Genomic DNA, 26412 nt, shown 5'->3' on the forward strand with positions numbered 1-26412 from the left:
CCTTCTAAAGTTTGGGATTTTCCTGAAGGATTTACACACATTATTTGCTTTTTTACATTGATTCCTATGGGAAACATTGTTTCATCTTACAAACTTTTCACCTTACAAACCTCCTCCTGGAACCAATTAAGTTCATATCATGAGGTACCACTGTATATAATTATTATAGCATGCATGCGTGCTCTTTCAGCATCCAAGGAAAAAAAGGTTCACCATCACTGCTCTGAAGCTACGTAAGATATCAAGATCTATTTGTTCTTCTTGGCTTTAAGACTCTTTAAACTGATTCCAGCTATTAATGAGATTAATTAGCAGTTGGTTGCTGGATAACTGCTTGATATTTATGACAGTTGCTGTGTCCCGGGGTAGTGTGATCCGCTTTTGTGACCTTCCGACAAGCGAAATCAATAGGAAAGCCAGATTCACTTAACAATCTTGTTACTAATTTCAACAACCGCAGGGAATCACTTAATGAATGTGGCAAGAAAGGTGGGGCAAAACTCACTTAACAAATTTCTCACGCAGCAACATAAATTTTAGGCTCAATTGTGGTGGTAATTCAAGAATTACCTGACTTAAGTAAGCATTATATTAAATATTTTCAGTGTGGCTTGGAAGTATAAACGTTTCATGATGAACCTATTGTATAGATCAGACCTGGGCAAGGGGTGGCCTGGTGGCTGCATCAGGCCCGCCCGCTGTCTGTGACCGCCCTGCCCACTGTGACTGGTCCATGGAGGTCGGGGTCCCCTCCAGTGAAAGGATGAAAGAGCTCACTGCGTCTGCCGGGACTCCTCCGGTTCCTGCTTTCCTGATGAATCATGAGGAAAGCAGGAACCGTAGGAGTCCCGGCAGACGTGGTGAGCTCTTTCATCTTCGCACTGGAGTGGACCCCGACCTCCTACCGAGAGCGGCCCAGCACAGAAACCACGCAAACACTCCAGTGCAGTGACTGTGGTGCACTGTGTTGCCGTAAAGCAAACAATTAGGGGTCTGTAGAGTGGGTCTGGGTGTTTAGGTCAGGCCAGGATCTGGGTCTTTACAGTATTGGGTAGAACTGAGTTAATTATATTAGTCCGGCCCTCTAAAACCATCCCAATTTCTCATGCAGCCCCATGGCAAAATTAATTGCCCACCCCTGGTATAGATCGACCCTATTAAACTCGGGAATAGTTTCCTAAGCCTCATGGTATGCTATGGGTTCGGGCAAACTGGTAGCGCTGACTGCAGGTTGGTCTAGCCACCTGGCCAGATGTAATGCCGTCCTATTTTGCACATGCATGAAAGGCAAATGTGCAAGTAAAAAGTATGTGCAGGACACTTTGCATATGTGCGGAGCCAGTGCATGCATCTACATCAGACAGGGGCTGCCACTTACTACTGCTACCGGTGCGATGCAAATGCAGCTTTGGGCTGCCACTGTGCATTCCAGTGAGATTTTGCTTCTGCAAATGCGCAGGAAGCAAAAAATCGTGAGAGGACGCGTTCGCCTGTGAGATTTTGATGAATTTTTTTTTTTGCTTCTGAGCATGCACAGAAGCAAAAAAATTGCAGAAATCTCATGCACGCATGTGTCCTCTCACAAGACTTTGCTTCCTGCGCATGCGCAGAAGCAGAATCTTGCTGGGACATTCACACACACGTGCTGGTGACGCAAAGCTGCACATGCAGCTCGATTTTCACTACCAATGCGCAGTGTGGGGCCTACCGGGTAATAATAATAATAATAATAATAATAATAATAATAATAATAATAACAACAACAACAACAACAACAACAACAACAGCAGGATTGAGAAGAAGCAGCTAGAGAAATTAGTGAAATACGAAGATCTAAAAATCGAGCTGCAACGACTCTGGCATAAGCCAGTGAAAGTGGTCCCAGTGGTACTTGGCACGCTGGGCGCAGTACCAAAGGATCTCAGCGGACATTAGAAAACCATCGGAATTGACAAAATCTCCATCTGTCAATTGCAAAAGGCCGCTTTACTGGGATAGGCAAACATAATTCGCCGCTACATCACGCAGTCTTAGGTGCTTGGGAAGTTCCCGACTGGTGATGAAATATGAAATCCAGCATAGTGATCTCGTTTGCTGTGTTGTATTGAAATAATAATAATAATAATAATAATAATAATAATAATAATAATAATAGTAATAATAATAATAATAATTTATTATATATGTATGCCGCCCCTCTCCAAAGACTCGGAGTGGCTCACAACAGTAATAAACAGTGTACAAATCCAATACTTAAAAAAATCTAAAACCCATGTCATTAAAAACTATACAACCCAATCATACTATACATAAACCATAATAGCCTGGGGATCTCTCAATTATCCCATACCTGGAGACATAGATAGCAACCCGATACTGATGTACACACACTCATATTTGCGAACCAGTAGAGAAGGTAGAGTGAAAATTATCCCTGCTCATGATTCTCACATCTGAATAAAAAGGCAAATATTTCCCTGTCCAATTGTGTCCCATTCTAGGTTTTCTTGGCTGAAGGAGCCAAGACAATTTCCGTAGTCATCTGGCCATCATGTCTATACGCCAAAGATGCCTGGAACAGATTCACATATTGTCCCTTTGATTACTTTACAGCTTACCTTCTAGTGCTCTCATCTCCAGAGTTAATGCCAAAGATGTCCAGGTCAATCTTTGCTTTGTCGGGATGCCCACTCAGAAAGTTATCCCTATTTTTATGGAGGTAGTTCACCAAGTCTCCATAAAAACAGTATTCCGTTATGATGTATATTGGACCTAATGAGGGGAAACAAAGCAGAACAATGCTTAGCGCTTTTTTCCTGAACTTCCATTTGGCTGTTTTTTCACCGCCCAAGGCTTCAGTGAGGCCTGTGCAAATGTGCAGGGGTGGAGGGATTGTGCGCATGCGCAGAGGGCAGTGGGGGGGGATGGGTATTAGCACATGCACGCATGCTAGCATGTACGAACACACCCTTTTGGCACCCGAACCAAACACGGTTCACCATCACTGTTCTAGGTATTTCTTTTTTCCTATAGAAAGGAACAAAGAAGCCTGCTACAGAAATTTACCTGATTTTGTGCAAGCTCCTAAGAGGTTGACGATGTTCAAATGAGGGCCAAGATGAGTCATTATCTTTAGTTCAGACATGAGAGCCTGTTTTTCACTGGATCGTGCAGTTGCTGGTGAGAAAACATAGTACACAGAGAATTAGAATGGTTTTTTTGCAGAAATACAGAAGTAAACAATTATTGCCTTCCTTCCTTCCTTCCTTCCTTCCTTCCTTCCTTCCTTCCTTCCTTCCTTCCTTCCTTTTAGCTAGGAGAGTGTTTTAATGGCCGGATACTCTTCCTGTCACCAATGTGGAGTTTTGTTCAGCAGATATATTCTCAGTGTGCCCAGAGAGAAATATCTGCCTCTACCTAATATCGAACCCACACCCTCCTGATTGTGAGGTGAGAGCTCTACCTCTCCATATATTAGCTGTAAATGAAAAAAAAAATGCTTACGTTTCAACATCTTCACAGCAACTTTCATCACTGGTTGCGACCGGCTTAATCCATAGGCTGTTCCTTCGACTACTTTCCCAAAAGCTCCAGAGCCAAGGATTCGACCTATAGCCAAGAGCAAAATATAGTTAAAGAGAATTAACACTGGAGCCCTCTGGAGTTATGTCAGAGTGCGCACATTGTGACTACCACTTCAAGACAACTCAGGAGCAAAATACAGTACACAGAGGTCTGTTTTACAAATACAGTGGTACCTCTACTTATGAACTTAAATTTGTTCCATGACCACGTTCTTAAGTAGAAAAGTTTGTAAGAAGAAGGAATTTTTCCCATAGGAATCAATGTAAAAGCAAATAATGTGTGCGATTGGGGAAACCACAGGGAGGGTGGAGGCCCTGTTTCCTCCCAGGAGATTCTTACAAAGGCCCCATGGAGGGCTTCTCCCTGCCTTTTCCGGCCCTGTTTCCTCCCAGGAGATTCCTAGAAAGGCACCGCAGAGGCTTCTCCCTGCCTTTTCTGGCCCTGTTTCCTCCCAGGAGATTCCTAAAGAGGCCCCATGGAGGCTTCTCATCTTTTCCGGCCCTGTTTTCTCCCAGGAGATTCCTAGAGAGGCGCCACAGAGGCTTCTCCCTGCCTTTTCTGGCCCTGTTTCCTCCCAGGAGATTACTAGAGAGGCCCCACGGAGGCTTCTCCCTGCCTTTTCCAGCCCTGTTTCCTTCCAGGAGATTCCTAGAGAGGCTCCACAGAGGCTTCTCCCTGCCTTTTCCGGTTACAGTTTCAGAGGTTCGGGTTTGTAAGTGGGAAATGATTTGTGAGAAGAGGCAAAAAAATCTTGAACACCTGGATCTTATCTAGAAAGCTTAGTAAGTAGAGGCGTTCTTAGGTGGAGGTACCACTGTACTGGTTTATATAGACAAGACTTCTCTATATATACATGCATGTGGTAGGCATATCTTCAGCTCTATGACTACAATACAGATGGAACATGGCAAGGAGAGAGATAACTGTGGAGAGGAGCAGTATCAGCTTCCTACCCAGTACAGGCCACACTGCGCACTGATAGTAGGGACCTGTGCATGCAGCTTCAGGTTGCCGGCCTTCACGCGCATGGATCCCAGCGAGATTTTGCTTCTGTGCATGTGCAGGAAGCAAAATTTCACAAGCGAACGTGCACGCATTAGATTTCAGTAATTCTTTTAGTTCTGCGTATGCGCAGAAGCAAAACATCACCGAAATATCTTGCACATGTGCATCTCCTCATGCGATTTTGCTTCCTGTGCATGCACGTAAGCAAAATCTCACAGGGATGCAAGCCAGTGACCCGAAGTTGTGCACGCAGCGCACCAGTAGTGGTCGTAACTAGCAATCCCCACCTGACGAGGAGAGAGACGCCCTCACATGGTCTCTCTTATATAGACAGCTTCTTAAACTGGCAATAAATCTGTTGACTTATCCTCAGTTTTAAAGCGGCAATAACCCTGCTGCATCACTCTCGTTGCATCAGCACATCAGCTGGTCCGCTATGAAATCACCCTTACTCTGACGAGTTATTTTTTTCCTTTCGAGAGTTTTTCTAAAAATGTGGCCTTGGTACTTCTGTAAACTTCTAGTAAAATCTACCGATATCTCCTTGAGCGCTGGGGCCCGATTTTTAATTAGGCAAGAACTGAAACTCAAAAAAACTGAAATTATTGAAATGCTATACAGCAGTGGTTCTCAACCTGGACATCGGGACCCCTTTAGAGGGTCGAACGACCATTTCACAGGGATCGCCTAAGAACATGGGTAAAGATAAATTCCCCATGGTGTTAGGAACTAAAGCTTCTGGCGCCTTGGAACATATTACAATCTGACCAATCAGGCGTTGACAGTGGGGTGTCCCTCTGACCTTCCTGCCAATCAGCTTAAAGCTTTGTTGGGAGAATTGGGGCTAGACTTATGGTTGGGGGTCACCACGACATGAGGAACTGTATCAAGGGATCACGGCATTAGAAAGGTTGAGAACCACTGCTATACAGGATACCTATCTAAGCTACCATCTGAAATGATAAAGTTGAGAAGGCTACCATCACAAATTATTAGTTCGTTTTGCATAAAATAAGCATGAGAAAAGGTGGGAAGGAAGATGGCCTGAGCAAGCAGAAGGGCCCAAGCTCTCTTTTCATCAGTCACGATCAACAATATGGGGGGTTTATTATTTTATTATTTATTTATTATTTGGATTTGTATGCTGCCTCTCTCCGAAGACTCGGGGCGGCTCACAGCAAGTAGTACAAATCATAAATAATCCAATCAGTTAAAATATTTAAAGCTTTAAAAAAAACCCATATACTAACTAACAGACACACACACAAGCATACCATGTATAAATTAAACATGCCCAGGGGGAGATGTTTCAATTCCCCCATGCCTGACGACAAAGGTGGGTTTTGAGGAGTTTACGGAAGGCAGGAAGAGTAGGGGCAGTTCTAATCTCCGGGGGGAGTTGGTTCCAGAGAGCCGGTGCCGCCACAGAGAAGGCTCTTCCCCTGGGGCCCGCCAACCGACATTGTTTAGTTGACGGGACCCGGAGAAGGCCCACTCTGTGGGACCTAATCGGTCGCTGGTATTCGTGCGGCAGGAGGCGGTCTCGGAGATATTCTGGCCCAATGCCATGAAGGGCTTTAAAGGTCATAACCAACACTTTGAATTGTGACCGGAAATTGATCGGCAGCCAATGCAAACTGCGGAGTGATGGTGAAACATGGGCATACCTAGGTAAGCCCATGACTGCTCTCGCAGCTGCGTTCTGCACGATCTGAAGTTTCCGAACACTTTTCAAAGGTAGCCCCATGTAGAGAGCATTACAGTAGTCGAACCTCGAGGTGATGAGGGCATGAGTGACTGTGAGCAATGAATCCCGGTCCAGATAGGGCCGCAACTGGTGCACCAGGCGAACCTGGGCAAACGCCCCCCTCACCGCAGCTGAGACATGGTTTTCTAATGTGAGCTGTGGATCGAGGAGGACGCCCAAGTTGCGGACCCTCTCTGAGGGGGTCAATAATTTGCCCCCCCCAGGGTAATGGACAGACAGATGGGATTGTCCTTGGGAGGCAAAACCCACAGCCACTCCGTCTTATCCGGGTTGAGTTTGAGTCTGTTGACACCCATCCAGGCCCCAACAGCCTCCAGTCACCGGCACATCACTTCCACTGCTTCGTTGACTGGGCATGGGGTGGAGATGTAGAGCTGGGTATCATCAGCATATTGATGATACCTCACCCCATGTCCTTGGATGATCTCACCCAGCGGCTTCATGTAGATGTTAAATAGCAGGGGGGAGAGGACCGACCCCTGAGGCACCCCACAAGGGAGAGACCTCGGAGCCGACCTCTGACCCCCCACTAACACCGACTGCGACCGGCCAGAGAGGTAGGAGGAGAACCACTGGAGAACAGTGCCTCCCACTCCCAACCCCCCCCCCCCCAGCCGGTGCAGAAGGATACCATGGTCGATGGTATCGAAAGCCCCTGAGAGGTCGAGGAGCACCAGAACAGAGGATAAACCCCTGTCCCGGGCCCGCCAGAGATCATCCATCAACGCGACCAAAACGGTTTCCGTGCTGTAACCGGGCCTGAAACCCGACTGCTGGGGACCTAGATAATCGGCTTCTTCCAAGGACCGCTGGAGCTGGAGTGCCACCACCTTCTCAACAACCTTCCCCATAAAGGGAAGGTTGGAGACTGGACGATAGTTATTAAGTACGGCTGGGTCTGGGGAAGGCTTCTTGAGGAGGGGGCGCACGAGCGCTTCTTTATAGAGTGTTGGAAAAACTCCCCTCCCCAAGGAAGCGTTGGTAATCTCCTGGGCCCAGTTCCATGTCACCTCCCTGCTGGCCGAAACCAACCAGGAGGGACACGGGTCCAGTAAACAGGTGGCGGAACTCACAGCTCCAATGGCCTTGTCCACTTCATCAGGTGTCACCAGATCAAACTCTTCCCAGACAGGTGGACAAGTATGTGCCCCAGTCACCTCGACTGACTCGTTGTCAGCCGACTCTGTTTTACAATTGGAGTCGAGGTCGGCCCGGATCTGAGCAACTTTATCAGCGAAAAACGTGTTAAGGTCCTCGGCACTACTCTGCAAGGGCTCCCCAACTCCCCCCTGGTTAAGAAGGGAGCGGGTCACCCTAAACAGAGCGGCCGGGTGGGATTCCGCTGATGCAATCAAGGCGGCATGGTACGCGCATCTTGCCGCCTTGAGCGCCACTTTGTAAGTCTTAATAAAAGCTCTTACAAGTGTTCGATCAGATTCAGACCTACTCTTCCTCCATCGCTTCTCTAGACGTCTCTTTTGGCGTTTCAACTCCCGGAGCTCCTCGTTGAACCATGGGGCTCTACGGGGTCTAGCGCCACGGAGAGGTCGCAAAGGCGCAATCCGGTCAAGAGCCTCCGCTGCAGCCTTGTTCCAGGCTTCCGCAAGAGACTCTGCCGAACTGTGGACAAGTGCCTCTGGTATAACCCCAAGCGCCGTCTGAAAGCCCTCTGGGTCCATCAGGCGTCTGGGGCGGAACATTTTAATTGGTTCCACCTCCCTGTGGGGAAGGATTGGAGCCAGGAAGTCAAGCCATAGTAGAAAATGATCTGACCATGACAAAGGCAGTGCTTCTAAGCCCCTTAGTCTCAGACCATTACTCAATTGCTCGGAAAGGAATACCATGTCAGGTGCGTGCCCTCCCTCGTGAGTCAGACCCCGAACTACTTGAGTCAGGTCCATGGCTGTCATGGTGGCCATGAACTCCTGTGCCAGCCCAGAGGTTTCGCCGAGTGACGGCAGGTTGAAGTCCCTCAGGACAATAAGTCCGGGGAACTCCACCGCCAACCCAGCTACCTCCTCTAGTAGCACAGGCAGGGCTTTTGACATGCAGCTGGGAGGCAGGTACGTGAGAAATAAGCCCACCTGAACCCCTAAGTCCAACTTCATCAAGAGTGACTCGCAACCTGCAATTTCCGGAGCAATGAATCTATGTAGGCAAAGGCTCTTCCTGGCTATAATAGCCACTCCTCCCCCCCCTTCCCTGGGGTTGAGGTTGATGCCATATCTGAAACCCGGCTGGGCAAATTTCAGAGAGAGGAACACCTCCCTCTGGGCCCAGCCAGGTTTCAGTAATACATGCCAGGTCGGCCTCCTCATCCAGGATCAGATCCCGGATGAGGAGAGCTTTATTTACCACCGACCTGGCATTAAGCAGCAGCAACCTGAGCCCAGGGCCAGAGTTACACTCGTCAGCAGTACCCAAGATTGGGCTCACGGAGCCAGAACAAGGGATCGTTATTAAGCAACGATCCCTCGTTCCCCTGGAACGGCTAACTCCGTGGCCCCCACCATATCTGCCTCTCCCCAGCAACACTGGAATATTCCGACCCTCTGCCACCCCAGAGATCGGTGCCCCATCCCCTCCCGCCTCTCGAGCATCAGGTGGGCCTAATCTACCATTCATACTATTACCATTCATCTCATCCAAACCGTGACCCCACCCACCCCAGCCATCCCAATCATACCAGCCATTCAACTCATGCACACAAGTAACTCTATCCCAATCATCCATTTAAATTTAGGAACCCCAATACTAAAAATATATTAAATTGATAACAGTTTAAAACATTAATAAATATATAAAAACAATTCCCAGTTAATTAATTAATAAATATTAACAACAATAAAATATAAAAATATAAAAATAGCTAAAAATAAAATATATTAAAAAATTATGGAATATATCAAAAACAGAAAAAAAGAAGACAGTTGCGCGACCCTCACCCAGCACTAGTCCATCTCTAGGGAATTCCCATCTTGAATCGTAGGGCAGTTGCATCGGGTCCACGTAGATGTACTCATGGCCGTCAGGGCTGATAGACTCAATGACTCTCCATCTGATCTCATATCTGGGCTTCTGTGCAAAAGAAGACAGGGAAGTTCAGTTTCATCAGGGTGAAATCAGGGGTGTCCAACTCAAGGCACGCAGGCTGCATCCGGGCCTCAATGTGGCCAGATGCGGCTCATGGGGCCATCTTGAAAAATGTATGGGGCCACCCCATGTCGCTTCGGACTGGCCTATCCTCATTGCTTCATTCCCATCTACCCAATGCAAGTAGGAAACATTGGGCCAGCATGTAAGGTGACCAGACGTCCTGCTTTTGGTGGGATAGTCCTGCCTTTGAGCAATTCGTCCCACATCCCACGGCATTTTTTAAAAGTCCCATTTTTAAAAAACGGGACGTCTGGTCACTTTAGCTTTTGAAAATATAACATACGGTGACTAGTGTTCATTCAAAGTGACAATAAAGTTATTTCTAAAATTTCTTAAGTTTTCTAAAAGTACTATGGGGAATTCACGAATCCCAGCGGCCAATTAGGTTCCAGAGAGTTGGCCTTCTCCGAGTCCTGTCGACCAAATAATGTCGTTTGGCGGGCCCCAGGGGAAGAGCCTTCTCTGTGGCGGCCCCAGCCCTCTGGAACCAACTCCCCCCAGAGATTAGAACGGCCCCCACTCTCCTTGTCTTTCGCAAATTACTTAAGACCCACCTTTGTCGCCAGGCATGGGGGAGTTAAGTTATCCTTTCCCCCTATTACAAGTTATGGATGGTATGTTTGTGTGTATGTTTGGTTTTTTATAAGAAGGGTTTTTTTAGTTGTTTTTATTAATTGGATTGTTCATGTTGTTTTACCACTGTTGTTAGCCGCCCCGAGTCTGCGGAGAGGTGCGGCATACAAATCCAATTAATAATAATAATAATAATAATAACAACAACAACAACAACAACAACAACAACAACAACTCCGGGAGTTGGAAGTCCCCACACACCTTTAAAGTCGCCGAGGTTGAGGGAAAAGATAGCGTGACGGAATGGAAGAAAACCCACGTGACTTTCCCCTCCCCCCCCATCTCCTCAAAGAAGATGCCCCTTGCTTGCTCGGCCCTCCTGCTCATCCACGTGGGGGTCCTGAGCCTCCCCACAGATGCTGCTGAAGCCGCCACCCTCCTCAGCAAGCGGCCCTGCACCATCCAGGCAAGGAGGAACCACATCCCTGCCCGCGGCTGCTGTCCTAAAGATATTTTTACACACACACACACAAAAGTCATCTGTCTGTTCCCCTCCCCTACCGGCAATGGTGTCCCGCTTTAGCTAAATTATAATCTGGTCACTTTACCAGCATGGCTTCAGCAAAGGGGCCACATTGGGCCAGCATGGTTTCGGCCCAGTCTAAGCAATGCAAAGAGGAAACATCAGGCCAGAATGGCTTCAATGTAAAGGGAAAGCATTGGGTTAGTGTGGCTTCGGCCTGGTCTATCCAATGCATAGAGGAAACATGCCGACAGTTTGGGGAGTGGTGTCAAGCTAGCCATGCCCAACCAGCTGGCCACACTCACACAGCCAAGCACGCCCACTGTGTGAAGCTGGCCACGCCAACCCAGTCGGCCAGACCCGCCACCACCATCCCCATAGGTCAGCCACAGCTCTGGTGCAGCCCTCAAGGAAATGGAGTTTGACACTCCTGCACTAAATCATGCAGACTGTGGTTTAGAGCAGGGGTCCCCAACCTGTGGGTCGCGGAGCCCACTGCCAGGCCATGGGCTAATTGCCACTGTGTCACATAAGTAGCTGGCTGGTACGCACATCTCTCTGTGTGTGCATATCCCTACGTGCACATCATTGTGGGTGCTGACAGCCAGTAGCGTATTGGTACCGGTACCCCCACCTCCCCCTGTTCTGAGCCATCAACCCTGAATGGTTGGGGAACTCTGGTCTAAAGGGTGGACTTACCTGTTTCCAGATGATAACCAAGACAATCAGTGCAATTATCATAATCACAAGGAGGACCAGGACAGCAGCAGCCACGGTGAATTCTGATCTTAAGGCTGTAAGAAGAAGCACATGGGATGCTTTCATTTCTTTTTTTAAAAAAAAATAACTTCCCACTGCGGACTTTCGGTGCAGTAACACTGATATTAACAGAGGAGTTAGGCAAATGCAGGGGTGAAATCCAGCCGGTTTTGACAGGTTCTGGAGAACCGGTTGCGGAAATTTTGAGTAGCTTGGAGAACCAGAAAATACCACCTCTGGCTAGCGGTAGATTTAAACTTAATATTAACCACTCCAAACTTGACTGTAAAAAATATGACTTCAGTAACCGAGTTGTCGAAGTGTGTAACTCATTACCGGACTCCATAGTGTCATCCCCAAACCCCCAACACTTTACCCTTAGATTATCTAGGGTTGACCTATGCAGATTCCTAAGAGGTCAGTAAGGGGCGAGTACAAGTGCACTAGTGTGCCTTCCGTCCCCTGTCCTATTGCTTTCCTATATCTCCTATATCTTTCTTCTATTCCTATATCTCTTCTTCTATTCTTTCATTGATATGTTCTATTATTATATCTTCTTTTCTATTCTTTCTTAGATATATTTTACTATGAGTATCTCCTCTATAACCTTCATCATGTATTTTACTATGTGTACATATATATATGTACACACACACACACACACACATATATATATGTGTATATATATTTATATATATATATATATATATATATATATATATATATATATATATATATATATATACATACACACACACACACACACACACTAAAACTCACATTGTGTATTGGACAAAATAAATAAATAAATAAATAAATAAATAAATAAATAAATAAATAAATAAATAAATAAAATAAAATAAAAAGTGGGTGGAATGGAAATGTTGGGATCTTGGAGTAGGTCTTAGTCCTATTGTGTGGGATCAGTGATGGCTTGCTACCAAAATGATAAGGTGCTACATTCCGGGAGTGATTTTCAGGACGTGCATGCAGCTGCGCATCCCTGAGGGGTGCATGAGCATGCCCGCATGAGATTTGCCTTCTGCGCATGCGCAGCAAGCAAAATCTTGTGGAAAGATGCTCATGTGCAAGAGATTTTGCCGATTTTTGCCTTTTCTGTGCATGCGCGAGTGGAGTCACAAGTGCCTGGAACTGCTCGTGCGAATGGGGCCGCAGGCAGGGGTGGATTCCTATTACCACTGATACCGATGTGCTGCGCGTGCAGCTTCAATTAGCTTGCATGTGCATGCATGTGTCCCAGTGTGTTTTTGCAAAAGCTCGTGAGGGGGATTTTGCCATTTTTTGCTTCCGTGCATGCGTGGAAGTAAAAATATTGGCGAAAATTGCCAAAATCTTGCTCACGCGAACATCCTCATGTGAGATTCACTTGCTGTAGCCGCGCGAGCTGTTGTGGGTACATCTAGGTACACCCACATTACACCAATCCTCCACAGACTGCACTGGCTCCCAATTTGTCTCCGAACACAATTCAAGATGTTGGTCATTACCTTTAAAGCCCTACATAGCTTAAGGCCTGACTTTCTTCTACCACATAGCTCCCAGCGACTGGTAAGGGCCCACAGAGTTGGCCTTCTCTGTGTCCCGTCAGCTAAGAAGTGTCGGCTGGTGGATCCATGGGGCAGGGCCTTCTCCGGGCTGCTCCAACTCTCTGGAACCAGTTACCTCCTGAAATACGGACCCCCACCCACCCTACTGGCCTTCTGGAAAGCGGTAAAGTCTTGGCTTTTCAACAGGCCTGGTGCGTTTATCTGATGGTGGTAACCATCGAGATACAGCTATAAATGGTGTGCATGGGTTTAATTGTTGTATTTAAATTGTTTTTAAACTCTTTTTAGAGGTTTTAGTATTACAGTATTTGGATGTTTTGTATTTTTTGGTTGGGAGCTGCCTAGAGTCCCTAGGGCAGTGATGGCGAACCTTTTTTCCCTTGGGTACCAAAAGAGCATGCCCACACCCATAATTCAATACCTGAGGAGGGCAAAAACAGCTTCCCCCACTCCCCAGAGGCCCTCTGGAGGCTAGAAATGGCCTGTTTCCCAACTTCTGGTGGGCCCAGTAGGGTCATGTTTCACCCTCCCCAGGCTCCAAAGCAGTGTTTCCCAACCTTGGCAACTTAAAGATATTTGGACTTCAACTCCCAGAATTCCCCAGCCAGCGAAAGCTGGCTGGGGAATTCTGGGAGTTGAAGTCCAAACATCTTCAAGTTGCCAAGGTTGGGAAACACTGCTCCAAAGGCTTCCTTGAAGCCAGGGGAGGTTAAACACGCCCTCCACCATCCCCCCAGAGGTTCTCTGGAAGCCAAAAGTGCCCTCCCAGGGCCTCTATGTGAGCCAAAAATCAGCTGGATGGCACACTCATGCATGTTGGAGATGAGCTAGGGTAATGGCTCGCGTGCTAGTAGATATGGTTTCACGTGGCACCCGTGCCATAGGTTCGCCATCACTGCCCTAGGGAGTTGGGCGGCATAAAATTGAATGAATAAATAAATAAATTTTGCAGTATCCTTCCCCCAGGAGTGGGGAGTGAATGGAGATTTTGCAGTATCCTTCCCATGCCATGCCCACCAAGCTACGTCCACTAAGCCACACCATGCTCACAGAACCGGGAGTAAAAGAAAATTGGATTTCACCACTGAAGTTAACCTACAAAAGCTCATGTAATCATTCCACAATGGAGATTTCACGCTAGCAAAAACAAAATAAAAAACCCAAAACAAAACCCAATCTTTCCAAATTAAGCCATTTAAAAATTCACTATGCAGTTCACTTCCCTTCCTCTGTCATCCTTGTCCAAAGCCCAAGAAAGGAAATGTGTGGGAACAGTCCAGATGCAATAACAACGAAGACAAACCCCCTTTTGTCTAAGAGGTTTATAAATTGTTAATGTTCCTTTGACAGATGCTGTACATTGCAAATAATGTAATAATAATCTGCGCCAGCTCAGGAAGCTCAAACTGCCCAAGGAGCTGCTGATACAGTTCTACAGAGGAATCATTGAGTCTGTCATCTGCATCTCTTTAACTGTCTGGTTTGGTGCTGCAACCCAACAGGACCGACACAGACTTCAGAGGATAATCAGAACTGCAGAAAAAGCAATTGCTGCCAACCTGCCTTCCATTGAGGACCTGTATACTGCACGAATCAAAAAGAGGGCGGGGAAAATATTTACTGACCCCTCACATCCTGGACACAAACTGTTTCAACTCCTACCCTCAAAACGTCGCTACAGAGCACTGCACACCAAGACAACTAGACACAAGAACAGGTTTTTTTCCGAACGCCATCACTCTACTAAACAAATAATTCCCTCAACACTGTCAGACTTTCTACTAAATCTGCACTTCTATTCTACTAGTTTTTCTCCTCATTCCTATCACCCATTTCCTCCCATGTTGACTGTATGACTGTAACTTGTTGCTTATATCCTAAGATTTTTTATTAATATTGCTTCTTCATTGCTTATTTGACCCCTATGACAATCATTAAGTGTCGTACCACATGATTCTTGACAAATGTATATTTTATTTTATGTACGCTGAGAGCATATGCACCAAGACAAATTCCTTGTGTGTCCAATCACACTTGGCCAGTAAAATTCTATTCTATTCTATTCTAAAAAAAAATCTGACACATCTATACAGATGTTCTTCAACTTGCAACACTACGTTTAGTGACCATTCAAAGTTACAACGGCACTGAAAAAAATTGACTCATGACCACTTTTCACACTTATGACTATTGCAACAAACCCAGAATCATGTGATTTACATTCAGACGCCTGACAACTGGTTCATATTTATGACTGTTGCCATGTCCCAGGGTTACATGATCAACTTTGGCGACCTTCTGACAAGCCAAGTTAATAGGGAAGCCATATTCATTTATTGTGATTAATTTAACAATTGCAGTGATTCACTTAAGAAATATAGCAAGGAGAGTCACAAAATGAGGCAAAAGCCACTTAACCAATTTCTCACTTAGCTATATAAATTCTGGGCTCAGTTCAAGGGTGAGTAGAGTGGAGTGGAGTGGAGTGGAGTGGAATGGGATGGAATGGAATGGAATAGAATAGAATAGAATAGAATAGAATAGAATAGAATTATTTATTGGCCAAGTGTGATTGGACAGACAAGGAGTTTGTCTTTGGTGCAGATGCTCTCAGTGTACATAAAAGAAAATACACTGTCAAGAATCATGAGGTACAACACTTAATGAATGTCATAGGGGTCAAATAAGCAATCAGGAAACAATCAATATTAATAAATATTAAGGATGCAAGCAACAGGTTACAGTCATACAGTCATAAGTGGGAGGGGATGGGTGATACCAGGTTGGCCCAGTTCAGGCAAACCAGTAGCAGCAGTAGTTGACAGTAATTCGGAGAACTGGTAGTGATGGTTAGGCTCTGCCTACCTACCCAGACACCACCATTTTCATTTTTTTAACCCTCTGCGCATGTGAAAAGCCTTCTATGCATGCGCAAAGGGTGAAAAAGTGCACAGGAAGGTAAATAGATTTCAAGGTTGGCTCAATTGTAGTGGTAGGTTGAGGCCTAGCCGTATAGGCTTAGTCTGTTATATTATAAAGGCTTGCCTCAATTTACATGTTTTTATTTTCAATGTATATTTATAAGTTGCTACCTATAAGGTAGGCCAGTGTTTCCCAACCTTGGCAACCTGAAAGTATTTGGACTTCAACTCCCAGAATTCCCCAGCCCGCGGATGCTAGCTGGGGAATTCTGGGAGTTGGAGTCCAAATATCTTCAAGTTGCCAAGGTTGGGAAACACTGAGGTAGACCATAAGGAAAGCTGAGCACCAAAGAATTGTGGCCTTTGAACTCTGGTGCTGGGGAGGACTCCTGCGAGTCCCTTGGAGTGCAAGGCGATCCAACCGGTCAGTCCTAGAGGAGATCAACCCTGACTGCTCTTTAGAAGGCCAGATCCTGAAGATGGAACGCAAATACTTTGGCCACCTAATGAGAAGGAAGGACTCACTGGAGAAGAGCCTAATGCTGGGGAAGACTGAGGGCAAAAGAAGAAGGGGATGGAAGAGAATGAGGTGGCTGGATGGAGTCACCAAAGCAGTCGGCGTGAGCTTAAATGGACTCCGGGGGATTTTAGAGGACGGGAAGGCCTGCAGCAGAGGTCCCCAAACTTTTTACACAGGTGGCCAGTTCACGGTCCCTCGGACTGTTAGAGGGCTGGACTATAAAAAAACTATGAACAAATCCCTATGCACACTGCACATACCTTATTTTAAAGTAAAAAAACAAAATGGGAATGTATTATTTAGAGGGGGAGGGAAGTCTGAAATTCACAAAAGTTTATGTTTTGTTTTTAATTTTCTTTTGTTAACATCTGATTGGCTATACAACTCCTATACCCAGCTCCCCCGTGCGGCCTTGGCAAAGACAGCACGGGGGGGTGTTTTTGTGTGTGTGACAGCACGCCTTACAGGGGACATTGGCATGTTCCCCGGACACAGCCAGAGAAACCGGGCGGGGCTCAGAGCCCACGGGGGTTTCTCCAGGTCGACAGACTGACCCGCGGGCCGGATAAATGGCTTCAGCAGGCCGTATGCGGCCCCCGGGCCGTAGTTTGGGGACCACTGGCCTGGAGGAACATTGCCCATGGGGTCACGATGGGTCGGACAACAATACACAAATAACTACAACATAGGTGCTACATCAAATGGATCTTCTTCTCAATTTAATTATATCCTCTTACAAAAATATCTGAATTTGTGGGGTTTGGGGGCTGAGGAAGAACTTTGATCAAAGTTAACTTACTAGGAGCCACCAGCTTCAGTTCCCTGGTAACAGTCCGAAGGTCATTCTTTGCCATACAGCGAACGGCCATTATTTCTTCCACCTTCGTAAAAGTCACCTGACTGGTTACCATGTTCTTCTCATCGAGATGAGTCTCCACCGTGACGTCAGAGATATTGTTGGTCAGAAGAGTCCATGAGGTGTCATTGTTGCATCTATAAACAAGTCGCTCTTTGATTGATCCCGCCAAAGAATCTTCGTTCACTGAAGACTATTGAGTGAACAAATATCTTTACGGGCATCAGGACCCATCGCCCAAGCAGAATCAACATTTTTCTTTCAACAACAGCCATTGATTTATACTACAAGCAACATTTTAGGAGTTATTGGCTGCTGATCAGTTTCCGGTCACAATTCATAGTGTTGGTAGTGACCTTTAAAGCCCTACATTTCATTGGACCAGAATACCTCCGGATCCGCCTTCTACCGCACGAATCCCAGCGGCCGATAAGGTCCCACAGAGTTGGCCTTTCCGGGTCCCGTCGACCAAACAATGTCATTTGGCGGGCCCCAGGGGAAGAGCCTTCTCTGTGGCAGCCCCGGCCCTCTGGAATCAACTCCCCCCCAGAGATTAGAACTGCCCCCACCCTCCTTGTCTTTCGCAAATTAATCAAGACCCATCTTTATCGCCAGGCATGGGGAAATTGAGACATCCTCCCCCAGGCTTCTATATTTCATGTTTGGTATGTATGTGTTGTATGGTTTTAATTGCTGGGGTTTTAGATATGTTTTATTTTTTAATATTAGATTTGTTTCACTGTTATATTGTTTCTATTATTGTTGTGAGTGGCCCCGAGTCTTCGGAGAGGGGCGGCATACAAATCTAATAAATAATAATAATACTGTAATAATAATAATAATAATAATAATAATAATAATAATAATAATATTAAGAATGGTACTACATACCACACATGGACAAATCTCAGTTGTTATTCTTTATAATAATAATAATAATAATTAATAATTAATAATAATTAATTAGATTTGTATGCTGCCCCTCTCCGAAGACTTATACCAATCTATTTATTTCAATAGATTTATAGCCTGCTTTTCACACGAAATTTAAACTCGGGGAATATTGTTGGACACAGTTTATACAGTTCACTTCTTATTAACAATTAATCTTGGGCTTTAAATTATGTATAAATCCAACAGACAAGGGGTTTCTATAAGGAATAGAATAAAAGAGTTGGGAGGGGACCTTGGGGGTCTTTTAGTCCAACCCCCTGCTTAGGCAGGAACCCTCTAGCATTTCAGACAAATGGTGATCTAATCTCTTGTTTAAAACTGTCAGTGTTTGGAGCATTCACAACTTCTGGAGGCAAGCTGTTCCACTGATTAATTGTTCTAACTGTCAGGAAATTTCTCCTTAGTTCTAAGTTGCTTCTCTCCTTGATTATTTTCCACCCATTGCTTCTTGTCCTGCCCTCAAGTTCTTTGGAGAATATCTTGACTCCCTCTTCTTTGTGGCAACCCACGAAATATTGGAACACTACTATCATGTCACCCCTAGTCCTTCTTTTCATCAAATTAGACCAGGAAGAAAATAACTGTGGAGTAGAGAAATGATTCACCATTGCAGTTTCTCCAACTCTAACTTCAAATCCTGTGGCTTGGGTGTTTAAAGATCCATTATATACATTTACACATTTAACAATACACCAATTGCATTTAAGAGTTAAATATTCAAGACCTATTTTAATCAATAATTACTACTTTATTATATTCCCACTCCCAGATCTGATACTGTAATCTTTACACCAGCGAGGTCAAAATATATAGTTAGTTTATAGTTTATTAGATTTGTATGCCGCACCCCTCCGAAGACTCAATACTGCTCAAAAAAATAAAGGGAACGCTTACACAACAGAATATAACTCCAAGTAAATCAAACTTCTGTGAAATCAAAGTGTCCGCTTAGGAAACAACACTGATTGACAATCAATTTCACATGTTGTCAGCACATTCAACTTTGTACAGAACAAAGTATTCAATGAGAATGTTTCATTCATTCCGATCTTGGATGTGTTCTTTGAGTGTCCCCTTTATTTTTTATGAGCAGTATTGAGTCTTCGGAGAGGGGCGGCATACAAATCTAATTTTTTAAATGGTTTCAACTCCCATTAACTGTTTAGCCATTCTCCATTCTTACTGCCCTTTGGCATCAGAGATGGGTTCCTTTTACCTGTTCCTACTGGTACGCATTGTGATGTTTCGCGTGCCTGCGTGCATCCCAATTTTTCTTCCGCACATGCGCAGAGGGACAATTTTACTTTTGCACATGCTCAGAAGTAAAAAGATTAACCGGAAATTAGAAAAAAAGATGGCGGCATGCACGGACCAGCAAAGACAGCACCAGAGGTGTCGCACCAAAATAGCATCATCAGCGGGCCACCACCGAAGTGGTGAAGCAGACCACAACTGGTAGGAACCCACCTCTGATTGCCATTCCGTATTACTACTTTATTATTAGCTAATTAATGATTACCAATTTTGGAGTTATGGGAGTTGAAATGCAATACAAAAATACAAAGGCACGCAGTTGGGGAACAGAGCTATTATGAAAAAGGATATGGAAAACATATTATTATACCAGACAGATAAAGCCACTCAAGGCACCCCCCCCCCTCAAAAAAAATCAAAGGCCTTACTTCTTAATGTCCTTGCAAACCAGCCATTCAACGTCGGGGAGGGGTGTGCCTCCTGCCAAGCATTTAACCGTCTGCCCAGCACCATGGTGATTATCTACCAGGTCTCGAATTAAAGCTGGAACTGAAAAGGGATAAATTGGGAACAGCGTGTAAGAGTTTCTTCAGTTTATTTCTGAATTCACATCTGCCTGGCAGACGACGTGGTTTTTTTCTTGAGGAAAAGCAGAGTTTTAGAAATGGACCAAGGGGTGGGGGGGTTAGCTTATACAGTGGTACCTCTACTTACGAATTTAATCCGTTCCGTGACCAGGTTCTTAAGTAGAAAAGTTTGTAAGAAGAAGCTATTTTTCCCGTAAAAATCAACGTAAAAGCAAGTAATGCATGCAATTGGGGAAACCACAGGGAGGGTGGACGCCCTGTTTCCTCCCAAGAGATTCCAAGAGAGGCCCCATGGAGGCTTCTCCCTGCCTTTTCCGGCCCTTTTTCCTCCAAGGAGATTTCTAGAGAGGCCCCATGGAGGCTTCTCCCCATCTTTTCTAGCCCTGTTTCCACCTAGGAGATTTCTAGAGAGACCCCACAGAGGCTTCTCCCCAACTTTTCCGGCCCTGTTTCCTTCCAGGAGATTCCTAGAGAGGCTCCATGGAGGCTTCTCCTCACCATTTCCAGCCCTGTTTCCTCCCAGGAGATTCCTAGAGAGGCTCCATGGAGGCTTCCTCCCACCATTTCCATCCCTGTTTCCTCCCAGGAGTTTCCTAGAGAGGCCCCACGGAGGCTTCTCCCCACCTTTTCTGGTTACAGTCTTGGAGGCTCGGGTGGAAAATGGAAAATGGTTCTTGAGAAGAGGCAAAAAAATCTTGAACACCCGGTTCTTATCTTAAAAAGTTAGTAAGTAGAGGCGTTCGTAGGTAGAGGTACCACTGTATTCACTGAGACAGAAAAGTCTGCTGCATTATATGAATTCTCTATGCCTTTTACCTACAATACATTTCTGTTAACCAGGGACGGATTGCTACTTCTGCCACTACCGGTGTGCCACTTCGGTTATGTTGCATCCGCTGTGCGCTATGCATGAATCCCTGGGGTGTTTTTGCTTCAATGCAATTGTTCAAGAAGCAACAGGGACATTCAGATTTTAGTTAAAGCAGTGTGCATTGTTACGTATATCCTGGGATTAAAAACTACACACTCCTCTCTATGTAGAGGTGAGTTCGGACCAGCTCGGATCGGTTTGCCTGAACTGGTAGCAACCCGCTGGTGATGTTACAATGATGTCACCAAACTGGATCCGTCAATGCCAGTGTGTGAGTGCCACCATCTTTTTTTAAAAAAATTTTTTTAAAATATTAAAAAAATTAATATATTTTTTTTTAAAATCAATTTTTTAATTTTTTTTTTTTTAAAATTAATATTTTTAATATTTTAAAAATATGTTTATTTTAATATGTTTATTTTTTTATATTCTTCTGAGCATGCGCAGAAGCTGACTTCCAGCTCTGCGCATGCAGTCACCAGCTTTTTTGGGGGGGGGGTTTAAAAAAACCCAGATTTTTCATTAATGCGCACGCGCGCATGCCCAAAGCACACAGGCGCCCCACAAAGCATGGACACACTCACAAGGCCCACCTACATAGCACAGGAGGGAGCGAAATAACAATGAGGTAAGTGGGAACCCCATTCCTGTCCAGGAGACGAGCTCCCCCCAAAAACAGCATTTACCACCTGCAAGTTGTATAAAAACATTTATAATCCACGGCCCAATTAATTGAAGCCCTTTTTAAGGATGCAAGTACTGTAAATGAAAAGTATCCGATAGCATTGAATGGAGACCGGTCTCTATGAACTCTTTCCAAATTTATTCCTTAAAAGTGGTCATTGGGGTAAGTTCTCCACTAAATGCTTATTTTGTTCTGTGATTCTTTATCCCCTTTCATGTGCCCCTTCCTCTCTCCAAATTAAAACCGTATGGATGGGACCACATCTGTCTTTCAGCCAAGCACACCAGATGTTTTGAGTACAGTATGTCGACTGAAATAAATCCCCAGGCTATCATCCACTGGTATCAACAAGCAAGCACAATTTTCCTGTGTAGTTTGCAAAGCTACTGGCTGGATTTCAGAAGCATTTCATGACGTGAAGATGGAGGTATTATTGCTAGAATGGTGCAGTCAATCCCATTTCACTCATGGATTTGTTGGAAATAAAGGCCAATTATTTCACATTATTATTGTGACTATTTTCTTACTAAGTCCAGTTCATCTAACGTAGAAGATTGGCAGCAGAAAAAGACCTCCTGGTCCACCTAGTCTGCCCTTATACTATTTCCTGTATTTTATCTTAGGATGGATGTGTTTATCCCAAGCATGTTTCAATTCAGTTACTGTGGATTTACCAACCGCGTCTGCTGGAAGTTTGTTCCAAACATCTACTACTCTTTCAGTCAAATAATATTTCCTCACGTTGCTTCTGATCTCCCCCCCAACTAACCTCAGATTGTGGCCCCTTGTTCTTGTGTTCACTTTCCTATTAAAAACAGTTCCCTCCTGAACCTTATTTAACTTTTTAACATATCTAAATGTTTCGATCATGTTCCCGCTTTCCCTTCTGTCCTCCAGACTATACAGATTGAGTTCATTAAGTCATTGGTTCATCGCACCAATAGAGGCAGAATCAGGAATCCTCCCTTGCCTCATTTCAACCCCGAACTACAAATATTCTCCTTTATTGATACTGATCCTGGCTTGTCCCATTTTAGAAGTTTACCTTGTACGAGCAAAGAGAAAGTGTATCTTTGGATTTCGTCCTCATTCTGTGCTACGAGTGTATAATATCCACTGTCTTCTTCCTTGGCACGGATTAATTTTAATACACTCTGATATCTGTGAGGGGAAAAAAACTATGATTAAAAAAATAGCGCAGCACTGTAGGAAACAAGTACTTTTTTAATGGAAGCCAATATATATATATTGTTGTGGTTAGCTCTGGCTCTGCTCCTGCCCCAAGGACTGTGGATGTGGGGGAGACATCCACATGCTGCAGGCCTGTTTTGCCCCCAGTGGAATCTGCTGATGAAGGCTCCTCTGACCAAGAAGACATGAGTGACAGGGAGGAGGAGAGTGTGGCAGACAGCTCAGAAGGAGATCAATTATCTAGCTCCTCCTTGGATTCAGAACAAGAGTTAATGATACAGCCATGCATGCGGAGAGCAATGCATAGGCAACAACAACTGAGAGATTATTATCAAAGAAAGTGAGGCCACCTGTGGTTGGGTGGGGCTGTGGTAATTAGTGAGGCTGCTATAAATAGCAACCTGTGGGTTTGGCCATTGTGGAGGATTATCTGATCGTTGTGTTTCATGACTGCTTTACTGACTTTGACCTTTTGTGTGCTGATTTTTCCCCACTTTGAAACTAAACCAGGGCAAAGTGTGTTTCACTTTGTGAAAGAAGAAGGACTGTGAATTGCCTCACAGCTGCAAGCTAAGTATCACAACTGATAAGGGACTTGTACAAATTACCAGTTTGTTTGGAGACGAGTGCTCTTTGCTATACCAAAAGAGGGCTTGGTTTAAGTGAATTTTCATTATAAAGAACATTGTTTAGAATTTTCAAACATGTGTGTGTCTGAAATTTGTACCGGTGCATTTTTGGGAGGATTCTACCAGAGAGCCCGACAGAACATATATGATGATAATGATGTTCATCCATCGTTTTCAAGGAGGACCTTGACATCTAATAGGTTGTGGGCTGTCCATGATGTGTCCACAGGTAGCTGGTAAGGTCTATATGGGCACAAAATGTTCTGCCACATGTTGGGCAGACATGTGTGGGCACTATTGTTGCAGCATTTGCAGCTCTGGCTTTGCAGAGCGCTCGCTTCTCTTCTGCTATGAATGTTCTTCTGGCCTCAGATGTCTGGCAGCCATGTTGGTCAATCTTGCGCCAGGGTTTCCCAGGAGGTCAATATTGAGGGACTTGAAGGAGGCTTTCAACATGACTTTACATCGCTTCCTTTGCCCCCTGTGTGATCGCTTTGTGATGTTTCAGGGAAATCACATTCGCCATCTTCAGGCTGAAGTTATTAGCTTCATGCTGCTCTGATTATAGGTTATGACCTATAAAGCCCTTCATGGCACTGGGCCAGATTATCTCAGGGACCGCCTTCTGCCACACGAATCCCAGTGACCAGTTAGCTCCCGCAGAGTGGGCCTTCTCCAGGTCCCGTCAACTAAACAATGTCGGTTGGCGGGGCCCAGGGGAAGAGCCTTCTCTGTGGGGGCCGTGGCCCTCTGGAACCAACTCCCCCCAGAGATTAGAATAGCCCCCACCCTCCTTGCCTTTCGTAAGCTCCTCAAAACCCACCTCTGCCATCAAGCAGGGGGGAACTAAGATAATCTTTCCCCCTAGGCTTCTACAATTTATGCATGGTATGTTTGTATGTATGAGTGGTTTTATAACAAGGGTTTTTAGCTGTTTTAGTATTGGATTTTTACATTCTGTTTTTCTCACTGTTAGCCGCCCCGAGTTCACGGAGAGGGGCGGCATACAAATCCAATAAATAAATAAATTATGGTTAACCGAAGATGGCGAATGTGATTTCACCAAAACATTGCAAAGACACTCAAAATATTACACAGGAGAAAAACCGAACTGACAACAATCTACATACATATACCTCTGAGAAACGTGTCCCTTTACCTTGTTTCTTGGGTTTGTTTGGAACTGGTTACAATCTCCGTGAGATTCTCCATCAGAGTGACATTGTCCTTCAGCCAAAACAATTTTGGCTCTGGGTACGCATGGACGTAAACAACAAAGTTTCTGACTTCGTGTAGATTGACAGCTTCCGTAGGCGTGAACTGGGGTTCCAGATGAATGAACCCTTTATCTGTAGGAAGACAATAGCTCCATGACTACCCGGATTACCATTCTCATGACCGATAACAGGAAAAAAGAGAGAAACAGACTCTACCATGGACATCGATGGCTATCTTTTCCATCTTCTTAAAATCTTTGGTCACATGTCGGACAGCACACTCATATTCTCCACTGTCCTTCACTGAAGCATCGGGAATGGTTAAGTTATAAATCAGCTTCTGGGTTGGAACTTTGATGTCATCCAGGGTGATTATTCCTTTATTCTTCTGCATATGAGAGACAGACAGAGGGAGAGAGAGAGAGAATGGAACAGATAGTCAAGACAGGGGATGAGTTTCCATCGTTACGCTATCGAGACTCAGCTGTATGTTTCCACCCTGGGCCAATTTACTGAAGCAGTTGAAGTGATGTGCTGGTGCCTAGAGCCTCTAAGGGTCTGGATGGGCATCAACAGGCTCAAGCTCAACCCTGACAAGACGGAGTGGCTGTGGGTTCTGTCCCCCAAGGACAACTCCATATGTCCATCCATTACCTGGGGGGGACTTTGACCACCTCAGAGAGTGTCCACAACCTGGGAATCCTCCTAGATCCACAGCTGAGGCTAGAATAACATCCCTCAGTAGTGGCTGGGAGGGGGAGGTGTTGCACAAGTTCATCTTGTGTGCCATTTGCGGCCCCATTTGAACAGGGAGTCTCTACTCACAGTCACTCATGCCCTCATCACCCCGAGGCTCGATTACTGCAATGTGCTCTACATGGGGCTACCTTTGAAGAGCGTTTGGAGACTTCAGTTAATCCAGAACACAGCCGTGTGAGCCATTATTGGTGTACCTAGATACACCCATATTACTCCAACACTCCACGGGCTGCACTGGCTTCCGGTTGATCTCCAAGCGCAATTCAAAGTGTTGGTTATGACCTATAAAGCCCTACATGGCTTAGGACCAGAATATCTCCGAGACCGCCTTCTGCCGCATGAATCCCAGCGGCCGATTAGGTCCTACAGAGTTGGCCTTCTCCGGGTCCCGTCGACCAAACAATGTCGGCTGGCGGGACCCAGGGGAAGAGCCTTCTCTGTGGCGGCCCCGGCCCTCTGGAATCAACTCCCTCCAGAGATTCGAACAGCCCTCACCCTCCTCGCCTTCCATAAAATGCTGAAGACCCACCTTTGTCGCCAAGCATGGGGATAATTACCACCTTCTCCCCCCTTTTTTATTAAGTTTTCGGCCTTACTGCATGATGGATTAGGTTGAATGTGTATGATTGTATAGTTAGGGATTTTACTATTTTATTAATGTTTTTTAAATTGATTTAATTTTTCTACTGTTGGATTTGTAATGTATTGTATCACTGTTATGTTGTGAGCTGCCCCGAGTCTTCGGAGAGGGGCGGCATACAAATCTAATAAAGTATAAACTAAACTATAACTACTTACCTTCCCTATCGGTTTGAAAGGGTGTGTTTTGTGCACCCACGAGTGAACTTTTTCACCCTCTGTACATGCACAGAAGGCTTTGCCCATGCGCAGAGGGTTTTTTTTTAAAAGAAAATGGTGGCATCAGAGCAGGTGGGCGGAGCCTCACGCTTCTACCACAATCAGTTCTTTTTTTACTTTTTTAGTTGTACTATTCAAATTTATTTTATATATAATCTGTTTCATTATTATAC

At 45.2% G+C, this 26412-nt stretch overlaps 1 protein-coding gene across 2 annotated transcripts in view; it reads right to left on the bottom strand.

The window, feature by feature from the left end:
- PDGFRA (platelet derived growth factor receptor alpha) overlaps positions 1 to 26412 on the bottom strand; it is an 80571-nt gene that overhangs the window by 24357 nt on the left and 29802 nt on the right. For both annotated transcript variants that reach the window (XM_070757141.1, XM_070757142.1), the window contains exons 6-15: positions 24839 to 25010; positions 24565 to 24754; positions 22631 to 22746; positions 19871 to 19991; positions 17178 to 17371; positions 11310 to 11404; positions 9304 to 9436; positions 3505 to 3609; positions 3067 to 3177; positions 2619 to 2772 (exon numbers count right to left, since the gene is read on the bottom strand). In XM_070757141.1, the coding sequence (XP_070613242.1) occupies positions 2619 to 2772; positions 3067 to 3177; positions 3505 to 3609; positions 9304 to 9436; positions 11310 to 11404; positions 17178 to 17371; positions 19871 to 19991; positions 22631 to 22746; positions 24565 to 24754; positions 24839 to 25010 (1391 nt within the window). The remainder of the gene's footprint in view (positions 1 to 2618; positions 2773 to 3066; positions 3178 to 3504; positions 3610 to 9303; positions 9437 to 11309; positions 11405 to 17177; positions 17372 to 19870; positions 19992 to 22630; positions 22747 to 24564; positions 24755 to 24838; positions 25011 to 26412) is intronic.

Source organism: Erythrolamprus reginae, chromosome 7 (genome assembly GCF_031021105.1).
Source record: "Erythrolamprus reginae isolate rEryReg1 chromosome 7, rEryReg1.hap1, whole genome shotgun sequence".
NCBI classification, from domain to species: Eukaryota; Metazoa; Chordata; class Lepidosauria; order Squamata; family Dipsadidae; genus Erythrolamprus; species Erythrolamprus reginae.